General features: G+C 48.7%; 1 protein-coding gene across 3 annotated transcripts in view; it reads left to right on the top strand.

Annotated features, from left to right (window-relative positions):
* Window positions 1–2,664: 2,664 nt before the first annotated feature.
* The window catches only part of MLPH (melanophilin), a 29,806-nt gene continuing 14,273 nt past the window's right edge, over window positions 2,665–18,197 (top strand). Inside the window, exons 1-9 of one of the 3 annotated variants that reach the window (XM_074829796.1) lie at window positions 2,665–2,865; window positions 3,770–3,951; window positions 7,965–8,186; window positions 8,409–8,545; window positions 9,938–9,976; window positions 11,071–11,165; window positions 12,191–12,319; window positions 13,777–13,972; window positions 15,268–15,428. In XM_074829796.1, the coding sequence (XP_074685897.1) occupies window positions 3,842–3,951; window positions 7,965–8,186; window positions 8,409–8,545; window positions 9,938–9,976; window positions 11,071–11,165; window positions 12,191–12,319; window positions 13,777–13,972; window positions 15,268–15,428 (1,089 nt within the window). In that variant the 5' untranslated portion in view covers window positions 2,665–2,865; window positions 3,770–3,841. Of the gene's footprint in view, window positions 2,866–3,300; window positions 3,952–7,964; window positions 8,187–8,408; window positions 8,546–9,937; window positions 9,977–11,070; window positions 11,166–12,190; window positions 12,320–13,776; window positions 13,973–15,267; window positions 15,429–18,197 lie in introns of those variants that run through there. The other 2 variants (XM_074829795.1, XM_074829797.1) reach the window with 2 other exon arrangements.

Below are 18,197 nucleotides of genomic sequence, written 5' to 3'. Positions count from 1 at the left end.
CCTGTTCCTGTGAAAAACCTTAATTTCAGGTGGGAACTCTCCCAGCTAGGTTTTTGTTGGGCAAGTGTCTGGGTTTCTCTTCATATTAAGGCACTAATCAGTGAATAGAGGTTGTGGCATTTGCTCCTTTCCAAAGGCAGGCTGGAAACAGAATCGGGTTGGTTCAGTCTCACTTGTATTGGTAAAACAGGTGAGGAAAGTGGAAATAATTCCTGATACATGGGGATATAGGGTCACGGGTGATATGAGAGCAGTATGGTGAACTTGGATCAGGTTTTGGTGCATAGTCGTCTGTAAACAATGCAAAGTTGCAGCGCTTCACACATCAGGTTGGCAGTAGGCTTGTTACAAATATGATTATATCCACATTAGAAAAATTGGGGTAGATAACGGATGGGAGAGATCACATATCCTACTGCACCATCATCCAGACTAAAGCTCCATAACATTCTCATGGTTAAGAAAAATGTCCTTACAGCTTCCATCCTACAAATGATACTCCACAAACTTTGCTTTCAAGTCTTCCATGACAGTATTTTTCTAGTTGCAACAGATGTCAGAGCATCGTTATCCATGATAATGAATGTTGAATGGCCATTTCCTTTAAGCGAGGCTGTTGGGGTCATTGCAAATGAGATGTGGTCATACCATGACATAATTAAACAGTTGTATTAATAGATAAATCCCATAACAGTCCCTCGTAAGTCACATACAGAAATAGCAGCAGCATTGTACACCCCTTCCCTGTTCTGCTTGTTCTGCTCTGGCATGATGGGAATGATAAGAGGTCTTTGTAAAACTGCCAAGAAGCTGAAGGGAGAAGGAATGCTGTCCCAGCCCTAAGAGATCTCATGACTTGGAGATGATTGCAGGGGGATGGTGGGAGAGGCAGAGGCACCCATGAAATTGCCTCTGCCAGCAACAAAGGCTTCCTTAGAGTCAGCAGCAATATGTTCACTGCTGCCTTGTTTGTTTGAGCTGCCCTGCTTTTGCTACGCTCCTGTGAATAAGGGTCTTGTGTCCTCCCCGCCTGTGGCTTGGAGATGGCCTGAAGCTGCTACTGGATGCTCCTAGTCTGATTCCACCTGGATTTTGGAAACTCCTGTGGCTTGACCAGGTGCTTGGGATGACCCTACACCGATGGGAGCCAAAACACCCGTCAGAGTCATCCATGGAGTGTGGAGAAAACCTTGGTTTGGTCAAGTAGGGCCCTCTGCACCTAGAGATGCCAGGCTGAAAATGAGGATGGGGGAGTAAGAGTGTTGGCTGGTTTTACTGGGGTCATATTTGCTATCTTTAGAGACAACTGAATAGTATCTTTATCCATTGGTTTTGTTGAACTCTGCTTGTAGAGGATGGGTTTACTTCCAGTTATCAAAAAAACCACTGTAAAATGGATGTCTGGTGAAGGTCCAGGCCCCTTGTCCTATCTATCAGTTCACAGCTGTCTTACAAAAGATTACCAAGAACTGCAAGAACAGCTCATGTGGATATAAGTTTTAAAAGATCAGCCCTGTTTCTGGAAGGGCATGTTTCTTTTAAAGAAGATACCCCAGAAATCCCATTCTTTTATCATCTGGCAAGACTGAAAATCAGAGATCAAGCCCGAGCTCCATCCATACCTGGTTTCCCAGGAGAGGCTTAGCTTGTAACACTTCTCTCTCCCATTTTGTCATGCAGGCACCCAGACTCCCAACTCAGCTGGACTTGAGACCCGGTTGAACCTCCAGGAAACACATAACTCACCTTGTTCTTTGTGTCCCTGCTCCTAATTTCCACCCTGTGCATGCATGGTCACCACAGGCACTGGTGAACTTCATATAACATTATCTGGCCCTAGGACATGTGACAGTGTCTGTGTGAGTGGCTCTGGCTTAGTTTTTTTGCTTTTTCTTTTGCATGAGTTCATAAGTTTGGGAGCCTTTATTCGTGGTTGGATGATGGGGGAAGATCTGTGGGCAGGTGGGTTTAATTGTCCTTCTCAAAGCAGAGGATTGCTAGAAGCTGGTGGTTGCTGGGTCTGAACTGCTACGAAATTCAAGAAACTGCTTTGAAAGAGGAAAAAGTAAAGTCTTTGCTGGCACATACGCCACCGAGCTGGGGAAGGAGAGTTTCCCTAAAGAGATGCAGTACCCAGGCCAAAGTAATACTTGAAATTTATTCTGTGGATCTGCACCTGGGACATTTCCCACGCAGTGGTTTTCTGGCTAAACCAGCAGTTTTGGGGGGTATGACGCTGCTGAGCACTTGCATTTTTCGCATTTTCACTGCACAGCAGGCCACATCTTCCCAATTTTATGCAACCTCCTTATCCTTTTGGAGAAGAAAGTATTCAGATCTGGGCCCCAGTGTTGGAGCTCCTGGCAGGCCCTGGAACAGGGTCTTGTTGTGATGTTAATTAGTATCTATTGACCCCCTCTGCTGTTCAGATGCAGTGGGGCGTGCACAAGCTTGCAAATACGCTTACGTAAGGAGCAGCCCAACTGATGTCTGGCTCCTGCCAATAAACTAATTGCTTTTGCTGGGACTGCATCTCCGCTGGAAGAAGAGCTAGAAATCAGTTCCTGGCTTCCAGTGAAGATCATGCTTTCCTGATACCCAAGCGCAACATTGCATCTGTAATCATCACCTTTTCTGCACAAAATTCATCTGAGTTTGGATTCAAAATCCTTTTCTGGCTCTGTTCATAGAGTTTAATGTAATCTTTGTTTCAAGTGAGTTACCAGGGTGGATAATTCCCTCCACCCATGGGCAAGCGCAGTGTCTGAGAGGCAGGGAGGCTGGTCGCACCAGGCAGAATGGTTTTCCTCTCCAGTCTTGACGTCTTGCTCGCTGTTTAGATACCTGTCGGGGGAAGAAATTGTGGTTAGTATTGATATTTGCTCTGATGAAGTTGAGAAACGGGTTTCTTTTAATATCCAAGGTCTGGGGAATTCCTGCTTAGACACACAGGGAGTGTTTACTGAGCAAGAAAACAGCTTTGGTAGCTGGATTATCGCAATATATATCCCTTCAGGTATGTGATGTGTTTAGCATTGTTCTTAAAATCCTGTCAAACCATCTTTTCTTGCTAACTGTAAATGAGGGGAGCACTGTGTCCTAATTAAGTTGTTTGCTCCAAGCAAAGCTCAGCTTCCCAAATTGTTGTCAGAGCGGTTAGTAAATGTGGGAGGCTGGTCTCCAGTGTGGCTGTACTGGTGGGGGGAAGCCAGACGCTCTTGATTTTTCCTTACAAAGCTGTTGACGGGGGGAAATCGGTTTAACGGGACATGGAAGAAAGAGCCGGGGAGTGAGCAGCTGGGGAGCAGAGGGTTGTGGTGAGGCAGGACCCACCGTGATGGAGCCAGTCCCCCGGGTGTGCAGGCACAGCTCCCCTTGGGGATGCTCAGCCCCCTCCCAAACCCCTTGGCTTGCCTTCCCCGGGGAGGTGTTGGAAGGTTTCATTTGATTCGCACACCCTGCATAAAGCAGGCAGCTCTGCTGAAAGTAAACATCTCCTTCAACCCCAGCCAGGCAGACGAGGTCTGGAGCTGCTGCAGCTCTGGGCAGGACCCCGGGGGAAGGCAGGGCTGCCCGCCTGGGTGACAGGGAGTCCCCGCAGCCGATAGGCACCGCGCCAGTCCTGCTCGCCACCAGTCTCCACGGGCAGGCTCACCCGGCAGATCGGCTGTGGTGCTGCCAGGAACCGGCTGACCTGCCCACAGCTCTGCCTCTGCCCGTTTATATGGGCAGCCACAGAGGTGGGGCTGAGCTCTTTCCCCTCCACCAGCATCCCAAGCTGTGGGAGAGCGAGCGCTCGGGGTAGCGAGTAACGGGACCGGGTTCGACTCGCCGGGACAAGATGGGGAGGAAGCTGGACCTCTCCAAGCTAACCGATGAAGAGGCCAAGCACGTTTGGGAAGTCATTCAACGTGACTTTGATCTGCGGAAGAAAGAGGAGGAACGGCTGGAGTGAGTATCTGCCCGGCGGTCCGCGAGGTTGGGTGCAAGTAAGCTGTAGCTGCAGGTCCCTGTTTCTTCTGCTGCATATGGGTTGCAGGAATAAAGCAACACAGTGAGACTGTGGGCAAGGAGGAACAGCCAGGACCTGGCTGTTAAAATCAAACCCGGCAGTTGATAGATTATGTTATCAGTGGCAAGGTGATGCATTCAGGCTGCAAAGGTGCAAACTGGCACCGTGCTATCGGTGGTGACGCAGATCGGTGTCACTACAGTGGTTTATGGGGACAAATATCTGGCCTCCACCTAGGAAATGCCTTTGTGGGGCTTGACGCTAGCCTGGCTCTCACGGGGAAACCTTACCTTGGAGCACAGGATGGAATCGGGCTCCCTTGCTCCTGTTTCATGTGATGGTTCTCGTGTCTGTAGGACAGGAGGGGTATTCAGTCATTCAGGGGGCCCTGGGAGTCCACAGACTCCTGAAGGATCCTGGAAAAATAACAGAGAGCAGTGGTAAACCTACTGTAGTAGCCTTAAATATGCTCTACAGGGGTCCGTGCCGTCCTGGGAAAGTTTTAGGGGGTCACACATTGGGAAAAGTTTGAGCAGCAAATGGATGTATCTTCTAAGTTCTTATAAGCAGGGCATTTGACAAAAGTACTGTTTTAAAAATGTTCGGGCAGATTAGGTTAAATTTTGAGCATGAGAAATTGTGGGGTTTTAGGCCTTGTTTGTTAACTACGTTGTGCGTTGAACTTAATAATTTCTTAGCTTTATTTCAAGAAGCTACAGCGTCCCTGTTGAGGGTCTGGCCAAGTTCTCATTATTATCCCAACAGGATGGGCTGCATTCCCAGGCCGGGTTTGGGCAGTGCTGCACTCCTGCTGAGCCCTTGCACCCTCCTAGCTCTGAATTTTGTGAGCCAGGGCTGGTGCTGATGGCACACTGATGCCTCATTAGTTCCCCTGTCAGATCCAAGGGGAAAGGTGAGGGGTGAGAGTCATCCTTCTTCACTTGGGATATCTGCATCTGAGCTGTTGAAGCATGCCCTAAAAGCTTCCTGTCGTGGGTTTCCACACAAGGCTGTGTGGGATTCTCCATTTACACCAATAGCCAGGAGAAGCTCTCAGTTATATATTTTTGAACCTCCTGATTGTTTTTTTTACCTAAAAAAACCCAGCCTGTGTAGGAGGCAGAGATAATTCAGTATCATCATCTACTGCCTTCCTCTGCTGGTAGCTCTGCAGGACAGAGATCAGACAAGGATGTTTAAAAAATTATCGCCCTGGAAAGGATGAATGTCTCCCTTGTGATGGATCTGAGCTGTGCCTGGAGGAAGGAGGTGGGGACCGACATTGCTGTGCCCTGCAGCAAAGAAGTGGGCAAGGTGAATTCCTTACCTACTTGACCTTGGTGCCAGACTGGCTTATCTGGGTCCACTGTGATGCCCAGGAACCTCCCAAATTGAGTGCCATGGTATGAGAAGTGTAAGATAGAGGGAAGGTCTCAGGATGCTTCTACCCAGCTCCTGCCTCTTCTCCGAAGCAGTATTCCCTCTGTCCCATCAGTCATGGCTTTTTTTTCATTTTGTCGTTCAATCCTGTCCCAAGGAGGGCTGGCATTAAACCAGCAGTGCCTGGCACTGCCCGAGTCTCGAGGGTAGAGCATGTTACCTGGTCCAAGGCTTGGTTGCCTCTCTCCACAGGCTCAGCTAAGGCCATGCATCAGATATTTCTGTAATACCTGGCATAAACCAGACCACCAGTCTGGGAAAGTTTGCCACACTCCTGCATGCTGGACACGGAGCTATGTGAGCCTGTTAACAAGCTGGGACATGATGTGACATTATGGGAGACGCTGCAGCCATTCACCCTGCTCCCTGTGCTCTGACCATCCCCATTTGATTTTCTATTAATTTTCTTTTCTAATTCATTAGGCTTGTCTCAACCTGCAAGCCTTGAAGAAATGTTCCCCCCCCACCCCTGCCCCCAGCTTGGTCTTTTTCTTCCCTTTCTGCTGCTTCTCTGCATTTTCTTTTTGGCTGAAGCTATTCACCAACAACAGACAAAGGCTTCAGCTGGCCAGGGACTGCACAACCATGCGAGGGTAATGCTTTGCCCGAGAAATTAAATAATGGCCACTTTGTGGGGCTCTCCCTGCTTCCTTCCATAAGCATCCCTGCCAGCAGCCCTGTTTTGGGGGGATGGCTGCCTGCATCTCCCCCGGAGCTCAGCTGGACCTACCCCACTGAAGTCTGGCATCCCACCACCACTGATTTATTCTGCCGCGAGCAGAGCAGGGAAGGGGCTGGCTTGTGCTCCTGCCAGCAAGAGGAGACAAGAGGCGTGCAGTTCCTGCGGGTTTTAAACTGGTTTGGCTGAGACTTGTCCTTTCTTCGACAGGTCTGGTGGGCGAGGGAGGTGAAGGGATCCGACCGGTCTCTGGGAACCAGAAAAAGCAGTCCAGTGAAAGATCAGATCCTGCTGAAAACAGCCTTAGCCCAGGAGTGGAAAAGGAGCACTGAGCCCAACCCAAGGGTTTTCTATCTGGGGGTTTGTTTTCAGTAGCCACATAGAAATCTACCTCTGAACATTTGCACTAGGTTGTTTGAAATGCTGTTAGGACAGTGAATACCTGAATATAAAAAGTAGGTGCCCGGTTCAGTCTTTACACTGATTTTTACATGTCCCAAATCCTTGGTTAATGCAAGTTGTTATCAATCCTGTGTTTACAGCGAACACAGCCCAGTGTGCTGGCTAGAAAAGTCTCTCCCGGAAAAAAAACAAGAGCTGATCCCTAATGTGCAAACTGATTTGGTTACACAGAGATTAGCTCGATTTACATTCATGTCGTTCCCACCACCAGCTACATCACTGCTCCTGTGGACGTCCTGGCACTGCACTGCCACGCCAGCAAGGCTTCTGCTGTGGTCACCCGGGGCATCAGCCTGTCTCCCAGGCAGCTGGGGGGCACCGGGAGCATCACCAGAAGCCCTGTGATCCACGCTGTGCTCCTGAAGCAGCCTCCAGACCTGACTGCTTGAGGGTTTTGGCCCAGGCTGACTTCTGCTCTGGAAAATGCAGCTTCCTTACCCTGCCTAGACAGAAAACAACCTTCTAGGACCTTCCCTACAAGTCAAACATTGCCTCTCAGCCATAGCCCCAAAGGCAAACATACCTGAGGTAGTGTGTGGCGTGGGGAGCAAACAGAAAGCCTTTGGGTAGTGCAGTGGGCCCCCACCAGCTCAGCAGGCATTTTAGCTGGCCCTGGCTGTCACTGGGGGTTCAGCCTCACACCTTCTTGCATGGGGACCTGCTCTAGCAGCCAGGTCTGGATGGCGAGGGAAGCCTGTAGCGATGGACTGCCAGGAGAAGGTGCTCTTGGAAAGCACTGGTGTTGGCCAGGCTTTCATGGGACTGTTGTGAGCATCTCCTGCTGCTGTCCTCTGAACAGCCAGAACCTCGTTGCCCGTCGCTTCTGCCCTTAATAAAAATCTCCACTGAATTTAGCCCTGAAGGACTAGATTTAAGTCCCTTTTAACACTTTCTGATCTCAGATTGTTTGTTTGTTTTTTTTTTTTTTTTTTTTTTCCCACCCAAGAATTCCAGAAAGCTTTTAATTCCCAGCTGGACTTCAGACTCAAAGGTCGTGTTGAGTTGAGATGCAGGCAGAGATTTTGAGAAGAGTCGCTCTCCTGATGTTCCTGGGATTTATGATCAAGAAGCAAATGGGACAGGTTTCAGCACAACCAAATCTAATCTTAAATTTAACAGCAGTAGATCCTAATGTATAGTAACCTGCCCTGAATCTGAAGCCCTCTTCTTTGCTCAGTTCAGCTTATTTAACTTGTGATATGTTGTTGATTAGATTTGCCCTACAGCTGTTTCCACAGGCTGCGGGACTCGGGATGTTCCCTGGAAAATCATTCCTCAAATGATTGAAGCATGATGGGAGTTTGCCACATGAGACTTTGCAGTGAAATGCTAACAAAAACAAATTCCTGTGTTTTGGAATGTTTTCTGCAGGGACCTGAAATGCAAGATCGACCAGGAGAGCAGCAAGAGAGAGTTTCTGACAAATCAGTCCCACCTCAACGAAACCCACTGCGTCCACTGCCTCCAGCCCTTCAAGTTCCTGCTGAACAGCAAGCGGCAATGCCTGGACTGCCGCTTCTTCATCTGCAAGAACTGCAGCCGCTACAACAAGAAGGAGCAAGGCTGGGTTTGCGATCCCTGCCGCCTCTCCAGGTACGGCTCCTGCCGTGGAGAGCCAGGGGCAAGGCGAGCCCCGGGGCTGAGGCACAAAAACAGTCGCCCAAACTCAGCATCCCTTTATGCTGGTTAGAAACCAGTTACGCCAGTTAGAAAACAGGCTGTGTTTTTGTGAAGAGGCAGTTTCTGGGTGAGGGTCTGGTCACGGTGAGCGTGGCTGGACTGGCTCACCTGTATGTGCACACTCTCTTTGGGCAGGATCGTGAAGATCGGTTCCCTGGAGTGGTACTACGAACACGTGCGATCCCGTTTCAAGAGGTTTGGAAGCGCCAAAGTGCTACAGTCCCTCTACGGCAGGCTGCAGCCGGGGAAGGGGGTGAACTCCACATTTCTGGGTGAGGAGGAGCGCCGGGGTTTCTCCTGCCCCGCCGCACGTGGGGTGTCTGTGCAGCACTGTGTTGGGATGCACCAAGGGAGGAACATCAGCATTGGCGCTGCTCTGAGTGCCACGTTGTTTCGAGACTGTTCAGAACATCTTGGGGAGGAAGCAGAGGTTCAGAGTTGTGAGTTCATACTGAGAGCAGCAGAGCAGATGTTCCTGACGGATTTTTTTCCCTCTGTTAAGGTTTATGTTTTTACCACAGATTTGAGAATATCTTGTGCAGAGTTTTAAAAGTCTCATGTCCTGCAGTAAGAGTTGCAGCTCTTGTTTTTCCTTCTTTTAGCTCTTTTCATCACAGGGGAGAGCTTGTGAAATTAACCCAAGTTTAACCTGCAGGTCCAAAACATCCAGCTGGCTGGATAAAGCCAGCACTCATTTTTTTTCCCATGATCTAATGATTTTTACAGCCAATATGATGATGCTCTGACACTGACAAAACTGTATCAAAATTAGTGAGTTACCTGTCACCATAGCTCTTTTCTTTGGAGCTTTATGGATCTTCAGTATTTCTGATATTGGTCCAACAGTGCATAAACATATGCTGAAAGCTGTTGTTAACACAGTATTGTTTACTGGGTAGCTGCTAGTTGCCATTCATACAGCTCCTGCACTGCTTTGCCTATTGCCCTTGAAAACCAACGTGGATTTTATTCCCATCTTGAGGAGTCACAGAAAAGTTCACACGAATACCATAGACATGAGCTGATTCAACTAGTCCAGTCGTTCTTTTATCCAGACATGGAAGAAATATCAGAAAGAGCGTGGAGGGTTGTGTCATTGAATATAAAATTAATGGACTGAGAGACAATTTATGCAGCATTCAGTCTATGCATCAGACCACACAGAAAGGACAATCCGAGAGGAGACAAAACCAAGTGCAAGGATATCAGTGCTTCAGGCTTCTTTAAATTGAGATTCAGATGTCTTTTTCAAAAAGAGATTATTTTGTTGTTATTACTTCATTAACACCAGGGAATTGGCTTGATCCTTGAGCAAGAAGGAATCTCCTCCTGGGACATGTCTCTGGTTGCAGGAGGTACAGCAGAATGATGTGAGACCATTGCATTTTGCGTGGCCCTCTGCTCTTGGCTGTGCCTTCCCCTGCTGCTGCACTCCTAGGCATGTTGCATCAGGACTGCAGAAGTGGTGGCAATTAGCTCTTTGGATTTTAAAAGTCAAGTCTTGTCTCCAAGTGCCTGTTTTGTTCTTGCCTTTTTGATGACGGTGCCTTGTGATGGCTAGAGATTGACAACTCCAGTTAACCATAGCTCTGAGGTTTGTTCGCTGTGAGGTACTGGAGAAAATGTGCTTATTTATTTTTCCCACCATTTTTCGTTTCATTTAGGTCTTCATGAGAGAGTTTACAGCCTGCCAGACATTAACAGTAAGTAAAAAAGAGAATTGTAGCATGTGGCTTGCAGTTCAAGAGAGGTTTCCAACATCTTTTTCTCTTCACACACTCTGGCTCTGGGCACACCAGCACTGTTTGGTGTGGCTGGACCATGGAGGACATCTCTCCACTGTGGTGGAGGTGGACTGTAATGCTCATCTTTCGCACTGCAGTACACCTGGGTCTCCAAGGGTAGACTCGGATACAACGGGGCTTTTAGTTACATGCCAAACTTGAAGCTTGCAACTACTCATCACCTCAGTGCACCTACGTCATAGACTTAAAACTGTCCATACTCTTAAGGAACACACTGAATTTGAGACTTCAGGTTGTGTTCCTTAGGAGACCTTGCAGGAAAGATTCACTGCACCTTAGCATTTGATATAGGAAAGAGCATTTTGCCTACCTTGTCTTTGGACTTGGTCTGGCATTTTTTCCAAATGTACTGCTGGGCTTGGCAGTGATCTGGGTACAGAGGTGGGGACTCAGAAAGGAATGGATCTCTGATAAATAGCAGAGCTGGCTGATGGGAACCAGGAACAGCAGAAGCAGAGCCATGCTGGGCTGAGCTGTAGTGCCTTCAGACACTGAAGTCACCCGGGTGGACCTCGGAGTGCTCTCTGTGGTACAGGTGCCCTTCATCTTCCTGTGGTGGTCACTTCCACAGCTGGAAGGAGAAGCAATGAGAGGCCAGCCAAGCTTTTGCAAGATCAAATGCTAAGAGTGGGTATCTGCAGTGCTGCCTGGGAACTGCAGCCCAAAGAGTTTCTACCCTTCAGACCTCAGACTGTGGGCACTGCATGACAGCTGCAGCACTGGAGCTACCTTAAGATATTCCAATCCCTTTCCCATCCTTTGTCACCTTCCCTTTACTTGTGCAACCTACTGGCCATGGTGTAGTATGCAAAAAATTAAAACAGAAAAAAGATTTTTGGGATGTATTTCTAATCTGGACATTTTCACCTCATATAAGAAGCATGGCCTCACCTACGGGTGCATTCCTGTGACCACCACGGTGGGGACTTACCTCCCCCAGGAGCAGGGTGCAGGAGCTGCCCATACACAGTGTGCTGGTGTCTCCCCTCCAGGTGAATGCCAGCTCCTCACCAGTGGTGACATTGGGGAAGACAGCGATGACGAAGATGATGTCCTTCGTGGTGCTGAAGCAGAGTGCTACAGCAGAGTAAGAGTTTCGGGGCCCCTTCTGACTCTGTGCCCTCAGCTGCTGCTGGCCTGCCTTGGGTGGTGGTGGTGGTGGTGGTGGTTTTCTATGCCATGTTCAAAACTGGGCCTTTCTCTCTGTTTTCCTTCTCTGAGATAAGCCCCTCTCCCAGTTTGTGTAGAAACAACCAAGTCAGTAAAATCACAAATACTTGTCCTCTGGAAAAAAGACCCACTCTTGACACTAAGCTTGTCCCCAACTAATATAAAAGTCCTGGCTCCTACACACATAATGAGAACCCACCTGTTTTTTTATTAAAAGAGATACCTGGTAGAGTAGCAAAGCACAGCTGGGTTCATGAGTATATCAAGTTATCTCCTGGGTCTTTCTGAGACTATGTGTACAGATTAAGAAGCCTGACGGGAAGTGTATTTGTCCCTGCAGCATGTGTGAAATCTGCTGGTGTGTTTGAAATGCTGGTACGGTTACATACATGCTGTTACACACATACCTCTCAGCCTGCAGCTACGGGTATGTGCTGCATTTCACACACTTCATACTTAATTTTGATCTGCTTCTGAAATCTTAGAGGCTTGTCTAAGATGCTCCTGCCCCAAGGCAGCTGATGACCTCCCAAATATCCAGGGAGATCTGGCCACAGCATCCTTTCTCTGAAGATGGGGAGATGCTTCAAGACTTAAAAGCTGGATCTCTTACTGAGCTGTAACCTGACTCAGCTTTCCCATAGTTCCTTTATAAACCAGTAGAGAGCTTCCCACTGCCTGCACATAGCCACAGTCCTGAGCCAGAGACTGTGGAAATCAGAACCCACTTTTCCTTGACCCCATCATAAGCACATGCTGCCCTGTGTACCTGGCTCCCTGCAAGCAGGACGTCAGACCCAAATTTTCCCTGCAAAAAGCCTTGCTTTGGGCTGTGCAAACTCAGGCAAACTAAGGAGACAAGGGCCTTCCCTCCCCCTTTCTTCAAGGTCAACTGTGTTTTATGCTGAATTTTCCTTTCTTGCACTTCCTACGCTGACTAAGATGCGCAAGACAAAGCGCCTGCTGTCTGTCCATCCCTTTGATTTTGAACTGGACTCGGAGTACTCTGCTCAGTCTCGCCGTCAGTCTGTGCAGCTCTCTCCAGCAGCCAGCAGCCCGGATGTTTTCCAGGTACTGGGATAGTGCTGGGGGGTTCCTTTCCTCTCTTATTCTTCCTCCTTGCTACCTCTGCTACCTCATCCTTCAGCTATCAAAACCTCCTTCACCAGGTGTTGAGAGGCAATGGCGCGAATCCTTGTTCCCCATAGCCCCGCTTGCTCTCTCTTCTTCCGTCTGAAGCCCTTTGCCTCAGGCTGAGTCAGGAGCAGGACATCTGACTGAAGCGAGGATGAGTGGTAAGATGAAATAGCAGGAGGTTCTCTTGGGCTTCTCCCTGCAAGTTTCTTTGCTTTCTGCAGACAATGGTTTTCTTGTGTTGTCCCAAGGCTATAGTTTCCAGCGAGTTTTTGGAAGCTCAGTACTCAAGGGACGAAATGAAACCAGACTCTTCTCCCATTGTCCCATCAGTTTGAGGCTGGTTTTGCCATGTGGTGGCACTGGGGATGTAGTTGGCTGGCAGCATCATGGGGCACACAGCCTTTGTGAGATTGAGAAGAAGAATTCCACAGAGCCAGCATGATTGCAGTGGTGGCACCTGCAGGGTGGGGGCCCCACTTGGTCAGAGGGGAGAACATGGGGAGAGCAAAACCTGCATGAACACTGTTTTCTTCTATATAGGACACTATATGTGTCTTAGTGTCAGGAGCTCCTGACCAGAAGCAGGACTCACGGACAGCTCCAGCAGGAGCAACTGCAGTGAGCTGCATCCCATGATCCCATGAAGAGCTGGGGGTCAGCCATCCTCACCTTCCAGCTCTGGGGAGGAACACAGACAGGGCTCCCCTAGATGTGGCAAAAGGTCTTCCAGCCTAAGATGCTTCAAATCAAGCTCTTCGGGCTGCTCCTGTTTGCCTTTCCTGTTGAAATTTCACTTTTAAAACACTAAACAGCTCCTTCTTCCTTCTAATGATACTGTGATGCTTTAAACTCTGCTCCTGGGTAGAAGTAGGATGGGCTGAGAGGTGTAACAAAGGCTTTAAAAAGACCAATTTGCACAATTCCACGTAAATTGACAAGAATCTGGGGCAAACAAGTAGATTCATTCTTTCTTTATCTAAGCCCGTCTTTATGCAGCAGAATTCATCGTGAGTCTAGGGAGGGCTGGCCTTTGTCGGGATCATCTGAGTCAGATTTATCAGTTGCAGATTATTTGAGGGGCAGAAGGTGGCTATTGTTTGAATAAGCAAAAGGGCATGGCGTTTTAAAAGACCAGAGCTTTTTGCAGCCTAGCTGAAGGGACTCTGCCTATTCTTGTAAAAATTAACAGTGCCCCCTGGCAGCGATGAGAAGTATTGCTAAGGGTTCATCAGCAAGGTAAAGAAGTCTTTAAACTGGATTATTAGGAATTGGCATTATAAAAGGTCAATCCATGCATGGATTGGAGGGTAAAGCTAGGAGCTGTTAGCGAAGGTCGGGAGAGGCAAGGAGTCCTCACAGGCAGCTGCTCAGCAGCAATCCTCATCTCTCAGTCCTTCCCAGATTTCCCCAACTCAGCCGAAGATGCCTCCCAGACGGAGTCCAGGATCACAGACGCCGATCTGGTTTTCCACCACGTCTTGAAGGAACAGGGACTGGGCATGAGCCCTCCGGAGCAGCACTTCAGCACAGAGGTTCGGCTCACTGTCAATTCACGGAGAAGGAGCCTGGAAAGAAATGCAAAACCTGGTAAATGTCTCTGCCCAGGCTCCTCTTGTATCCTTTTGAAGAAAAGTGGCTGCAAGAGTTGGACCAAAATGAAAATGTCTTTAATTTGTTTTAACAACTTCAAAGCCACTAAAAGGCTTGAGGGTCAAGACAAAATATGCATCTGCAAAAGTGATTTTTCTCATGAAAGAATCAAATGAAGTTATTTAGCTGTAATGGGCTGGTCTTTTTCCCAACAAACTAATTTCTCAAAGCCAAAAGGGCTGTGCCTAAGGTGTCCATCCCTTTCATACCTACCAGTCTTGTCCACCGTAGAAACTACATACAATCAAATGGACACTACTAGAAACAACGGGATGTGTTTCCTCCTGCGGGCAGCAGTAGATGAGTTCAACTCTTTGCCAGAGGATGTTGTGGGTGCAGAAAGTTTTGAGTTTTAAGGGGAGTAAGACTTACTGGAGTAAGACTGGACAAGAACTGGAGGCAAGTGCTGGGGGTTGCTAAGTGGCATCCTTGTAGCTGGGCAGCGTGCAGCGGCAGGCTACAGGATCTGTGGTTTCATGAGTCTATAAATACCCTAGTAAATGACGGTGCAGAATTTGCCTTTTACTACTACTGTTTTTCCTGCTGTGATAGCCGAGCCAGTAGAGTTGGATACTGGCTTGTGCACATGCAGCTGTAGAATATATCCTCTGGGTCTCTAACTGCTTGGTTGTATTTTCAGGGCACTAGGAAATGCTGGGTAAACCTTACGGTGTGCTGTTTAAATTCCCACTCTGAGCCCTGCTGGAGTAACACAGCAGCAGGACCCTCTGGCTTGTTAATTCCATTTTTCTCTCATTGTTTTTGTCTCATTTGAAATTCTCCTTTAAAAAGGAGACTTTCTGCTCTTTTAAATGCTCCATCCTGGACTGGTCCCTCTCCAGCCTGAGCTAAACATCTTCTAGCACATGGACATGCAGTGTCCAAACCTGGGCTCCAACAAAATTTGGAAGGCCATAGCAGTTTTTGGTGAGGGGCCTGGCTGTTTGGGGCATGAGAGAGCAAGGATGATGCTCCTCATGCCCACTGCTGTCTCAGCAGCTCTGTGTGGGACGGTGCTGAGCTAGGTGCTGTGTGGCCACAGTGAATGGAGCTGCAGCCTGGTCCAGCGTAGCCATCCTTAACCTTGGTCTCTCTTGCAGAAGCATCTCCTGCCAAAGGATAGAAAGCGTGATCTGGAGAAGTGCCTCATTATTTGCTTGTCTTAAGGATGGGGCCAATGTCCAGGAAGGATTTAAGGGTGTGAATCTTGTACCTTTGTGCTCTCTCCAAAGGCAGCCCCTGGAGCGAGCAGCCCCGGTCCAGGTACTCTGCAGATATGGACACCTCTGATGAGGACGTGAAGGGAGCCCAGTTCCCTGCCTACCCACCCCATCACACAAAACGCCGGAACAAAGCCCTCTCCCAGGAAAACATCAGCCACTCTGGGAATCAGGTACCAAACAGCTGTCGAACTTCTTGCAAGACCAAGTTTGTGGCCAAGCCTGTCTTGCCACAAACAGTGCTTGTTATGTGCGAGGTGCAGGACGGTTCAGAAAAGAGAAGCAGTGATGGCAAACTAGGGTGCCACCACAGTAGTCTCCCAGCCAGGATGGATGTGGAGCACAAGCAGAAAAGCTAGTGTGCCCTAGGTATCCACACAACCACTGCCCCTTCTGCACAGGGGCGGTTTGGTGCCCATGCTTCCCATGTGCAGGTCCAAGAGGGAGCAGAGTGGGCCCCAGATCTCTCTCGACTTGAGATCCCTCCTCCTCTTCAGCTCAGGAACTGAAGAAGCTGGGGGCGTAGACACTTCTCATTGCCAAAGCGATACAGCGGGCCTGTGGGGTGACCTAGGAGATGGCTCATTTAGGTGTCACGTCACGGTTGTGTGGCAGCAGCGAGATGAATGCCTCGGCCATGTCCTGCTCTCTGTGTTTTGAGGGACCTGCCAAGGTGGTCATGAAATGGGAGCAGGACTGAGACCTGGGAAGGTGCATTTAAGGCTCTTTCATTCGTTAAGATGAGGGAGAATAGAAATTTCTGTGCCCTTTTAGGATGACACAGAAGTGCGCTGGAGCTCTGTGCCTCCTCTCCCGGGTCCTCCTTCGAGTCCTTCCACTTTTGCAGTCACAGCAAAGAGAAAAATCAGGCACTGGTTGATGCTTCACTCTGCCCATGCTGCTGTTGCAGTAACAAGCCTGCCTTCATTGTTGTTAATTTTCCAGCTCGTCCTCATTAATCTGCAAGTTACCTGTGGTTTCCTGTGTCCCCCAAAAGGCTTTCTTCAATTGAATGCACCAGTGCTTTATGATCAGACAGAGGTTTGGAGAAGGATATTTAATAAGCATCAAGATCTTTCTCTTCCTTCGCAGTGTGTAGTGCTCCTGCCCTGGCAGGACTGGGTCAGGACGACCTGTCACGTATCTCACCTGAATGTTGATAATAGGGGGAACAGTCTAGAGAAGGGTGTCACAAAGGCTGCAAGCTTGTGTTTTAATTGTCAAGTAAGGACCTGCAGTTCCTGATGCCACCTTTGCTAATGGTAGGTGGTGAGAATGGTAAAGCATCCCTCAGACCTCTTGAGCAGCAAAATGCAGGGTGGTGTTTGGCTACAGATACGTGGGGAGAGCCAGCTGCCAGTATCTGCTCACAGCTGGTAATTTTGCACCTCCTGGACCCCTTTGGGAAATCAGTGGGGGGATCTGTAACCGCAACCATCCTTCGGCACCACACTTCATGTGCCTGTGTAGGGAAACTTTTCCTTTGCCTTTTACTTCTCTCGGCACATGTTTTAATTAGCAAATGCCATTCCTTTTTCAGTCAGCAGTAAATGGAAGAACCATGGACTGGGTGTCCTTAATGAGGCCACGGTACGTTAGGCATGAAATGTGCACCGTGCTTTGCAGTGGGGAAATGGGGCCAAATTCCTGCCAACACTTCAGATGACTTCCTCCATCAGCTGGGCAAGCTCTCGCTTCAGGGTGGTCCGGCGTGCTTTGTGGTTTGCTCCATCACACCAGTACGAAGGCTGCTGTGGAGCCTTGTCACTCTAATGGTTACAAGACATCTTCTCACTCCCAATTTAACCCCATTTGCTCTTATGATAACATTGTTCATTAGCTTAAGTAGCTCTTCATCCTTCCTGCCCTTTGTGCTGCTGATGTGTTTACAGCTAGCAACCATCCTCCCACCAAGCCTTCTCCTTGCCCAACAGGAAGAGACCTGGCTCTGTGCTGGACCATTAACTTCAGAATGATGCACACATACACTGCTGTTGCTGTTGGCCCAGTAGAGGCCAGGTACAAGCCCAAAAAAGAAGGAAGGCAAGAACATCCAGGTTTTGGTGCTAGCCAGCTCTGTTGTATTGGCAGAGCTGGAAGAGGTTCAGAAGAGGATGATGTGCATCCCCTTGTCCTGAGACTGGATGAGATGGAGGGGCTGAGGCTGGCAGGAGGGCAGAGACAGGCCAGAAGGGATTTGGGACAGTAGGCAGCAGGCTGCATTCTCTTGAGCCGTGAAGTGCTGCCTCTTGAGTTGCTTACAGGCACTTCCAGGGTACGTCATGCAGCCATCATCAGGGCTTCTGGGGTATCCCAGCCCCTGATGGGACATCCCAGGGGTCAGCAAGTATGGCTGAATACGACTGGTCACCCTGGCGCTGCACTTCTCAGAGGCTGTGGCCTTTGGTGATTCAAGATGTTGGCCTGTGGGTGTAGGCTCCAGAAGCATGTTTGTTAACTCCCATTAACCTCGTATTGAATCCCATAGCCTGGCTTCAAAAGCAATGTTTTCCTGGTAGACACCTTGCTGTTATCTGAAGATTTCAAGAGGTGGAGAGCTCAGCTCTTTTTCCTGCATTACTTTGACCCCACAGACAAAAACCCTCTTTCCCAGAAGTGCCTTAGGTGCAAGTTCAGTTGCAAACACAAGAAACTTAACTTTTCCAGTAACAAAAGCAGAGGCTGTTCTCTAGCCCTGTGACTCCAGGAGCTGAAGGTGCTAGAAGAAAATTAAAAACAGAAGAACAAACAAACAAAATAATTTAAAAAACCTCTTAAACCTGATGAGACATGAAAAGAAGCCCTGAATTGGTAACTGTGCAGATCTTTGCCTTTAGGTCTTTAGAAGCCAGGTAGGAACAGGACCAAGCCACAAGGAATAGCACCAATTTGCCAAGTTTCTCCCCAAAAGTCATTCTGCTCTACCTCAAGGGTGCTCAGTG

This window comes from Strix aluco, chromosome 6, assembly GCF_031877795.1.
Source record: "Strix aluco isolate bStrAlu1 chromosome 6, bStrAlu1.hap1, whole genome shotgun sequence".
Lineage (NCBI taxonomy): Eukaryota > Metazoa > Chordata > Aves > Strigiformes > Strigidae > Strix > Strix aluco.
Note: the sequence above shows the minus strand (reverse complement) of the source record. Positions and strands in the feature narration are given on the sequence as shown.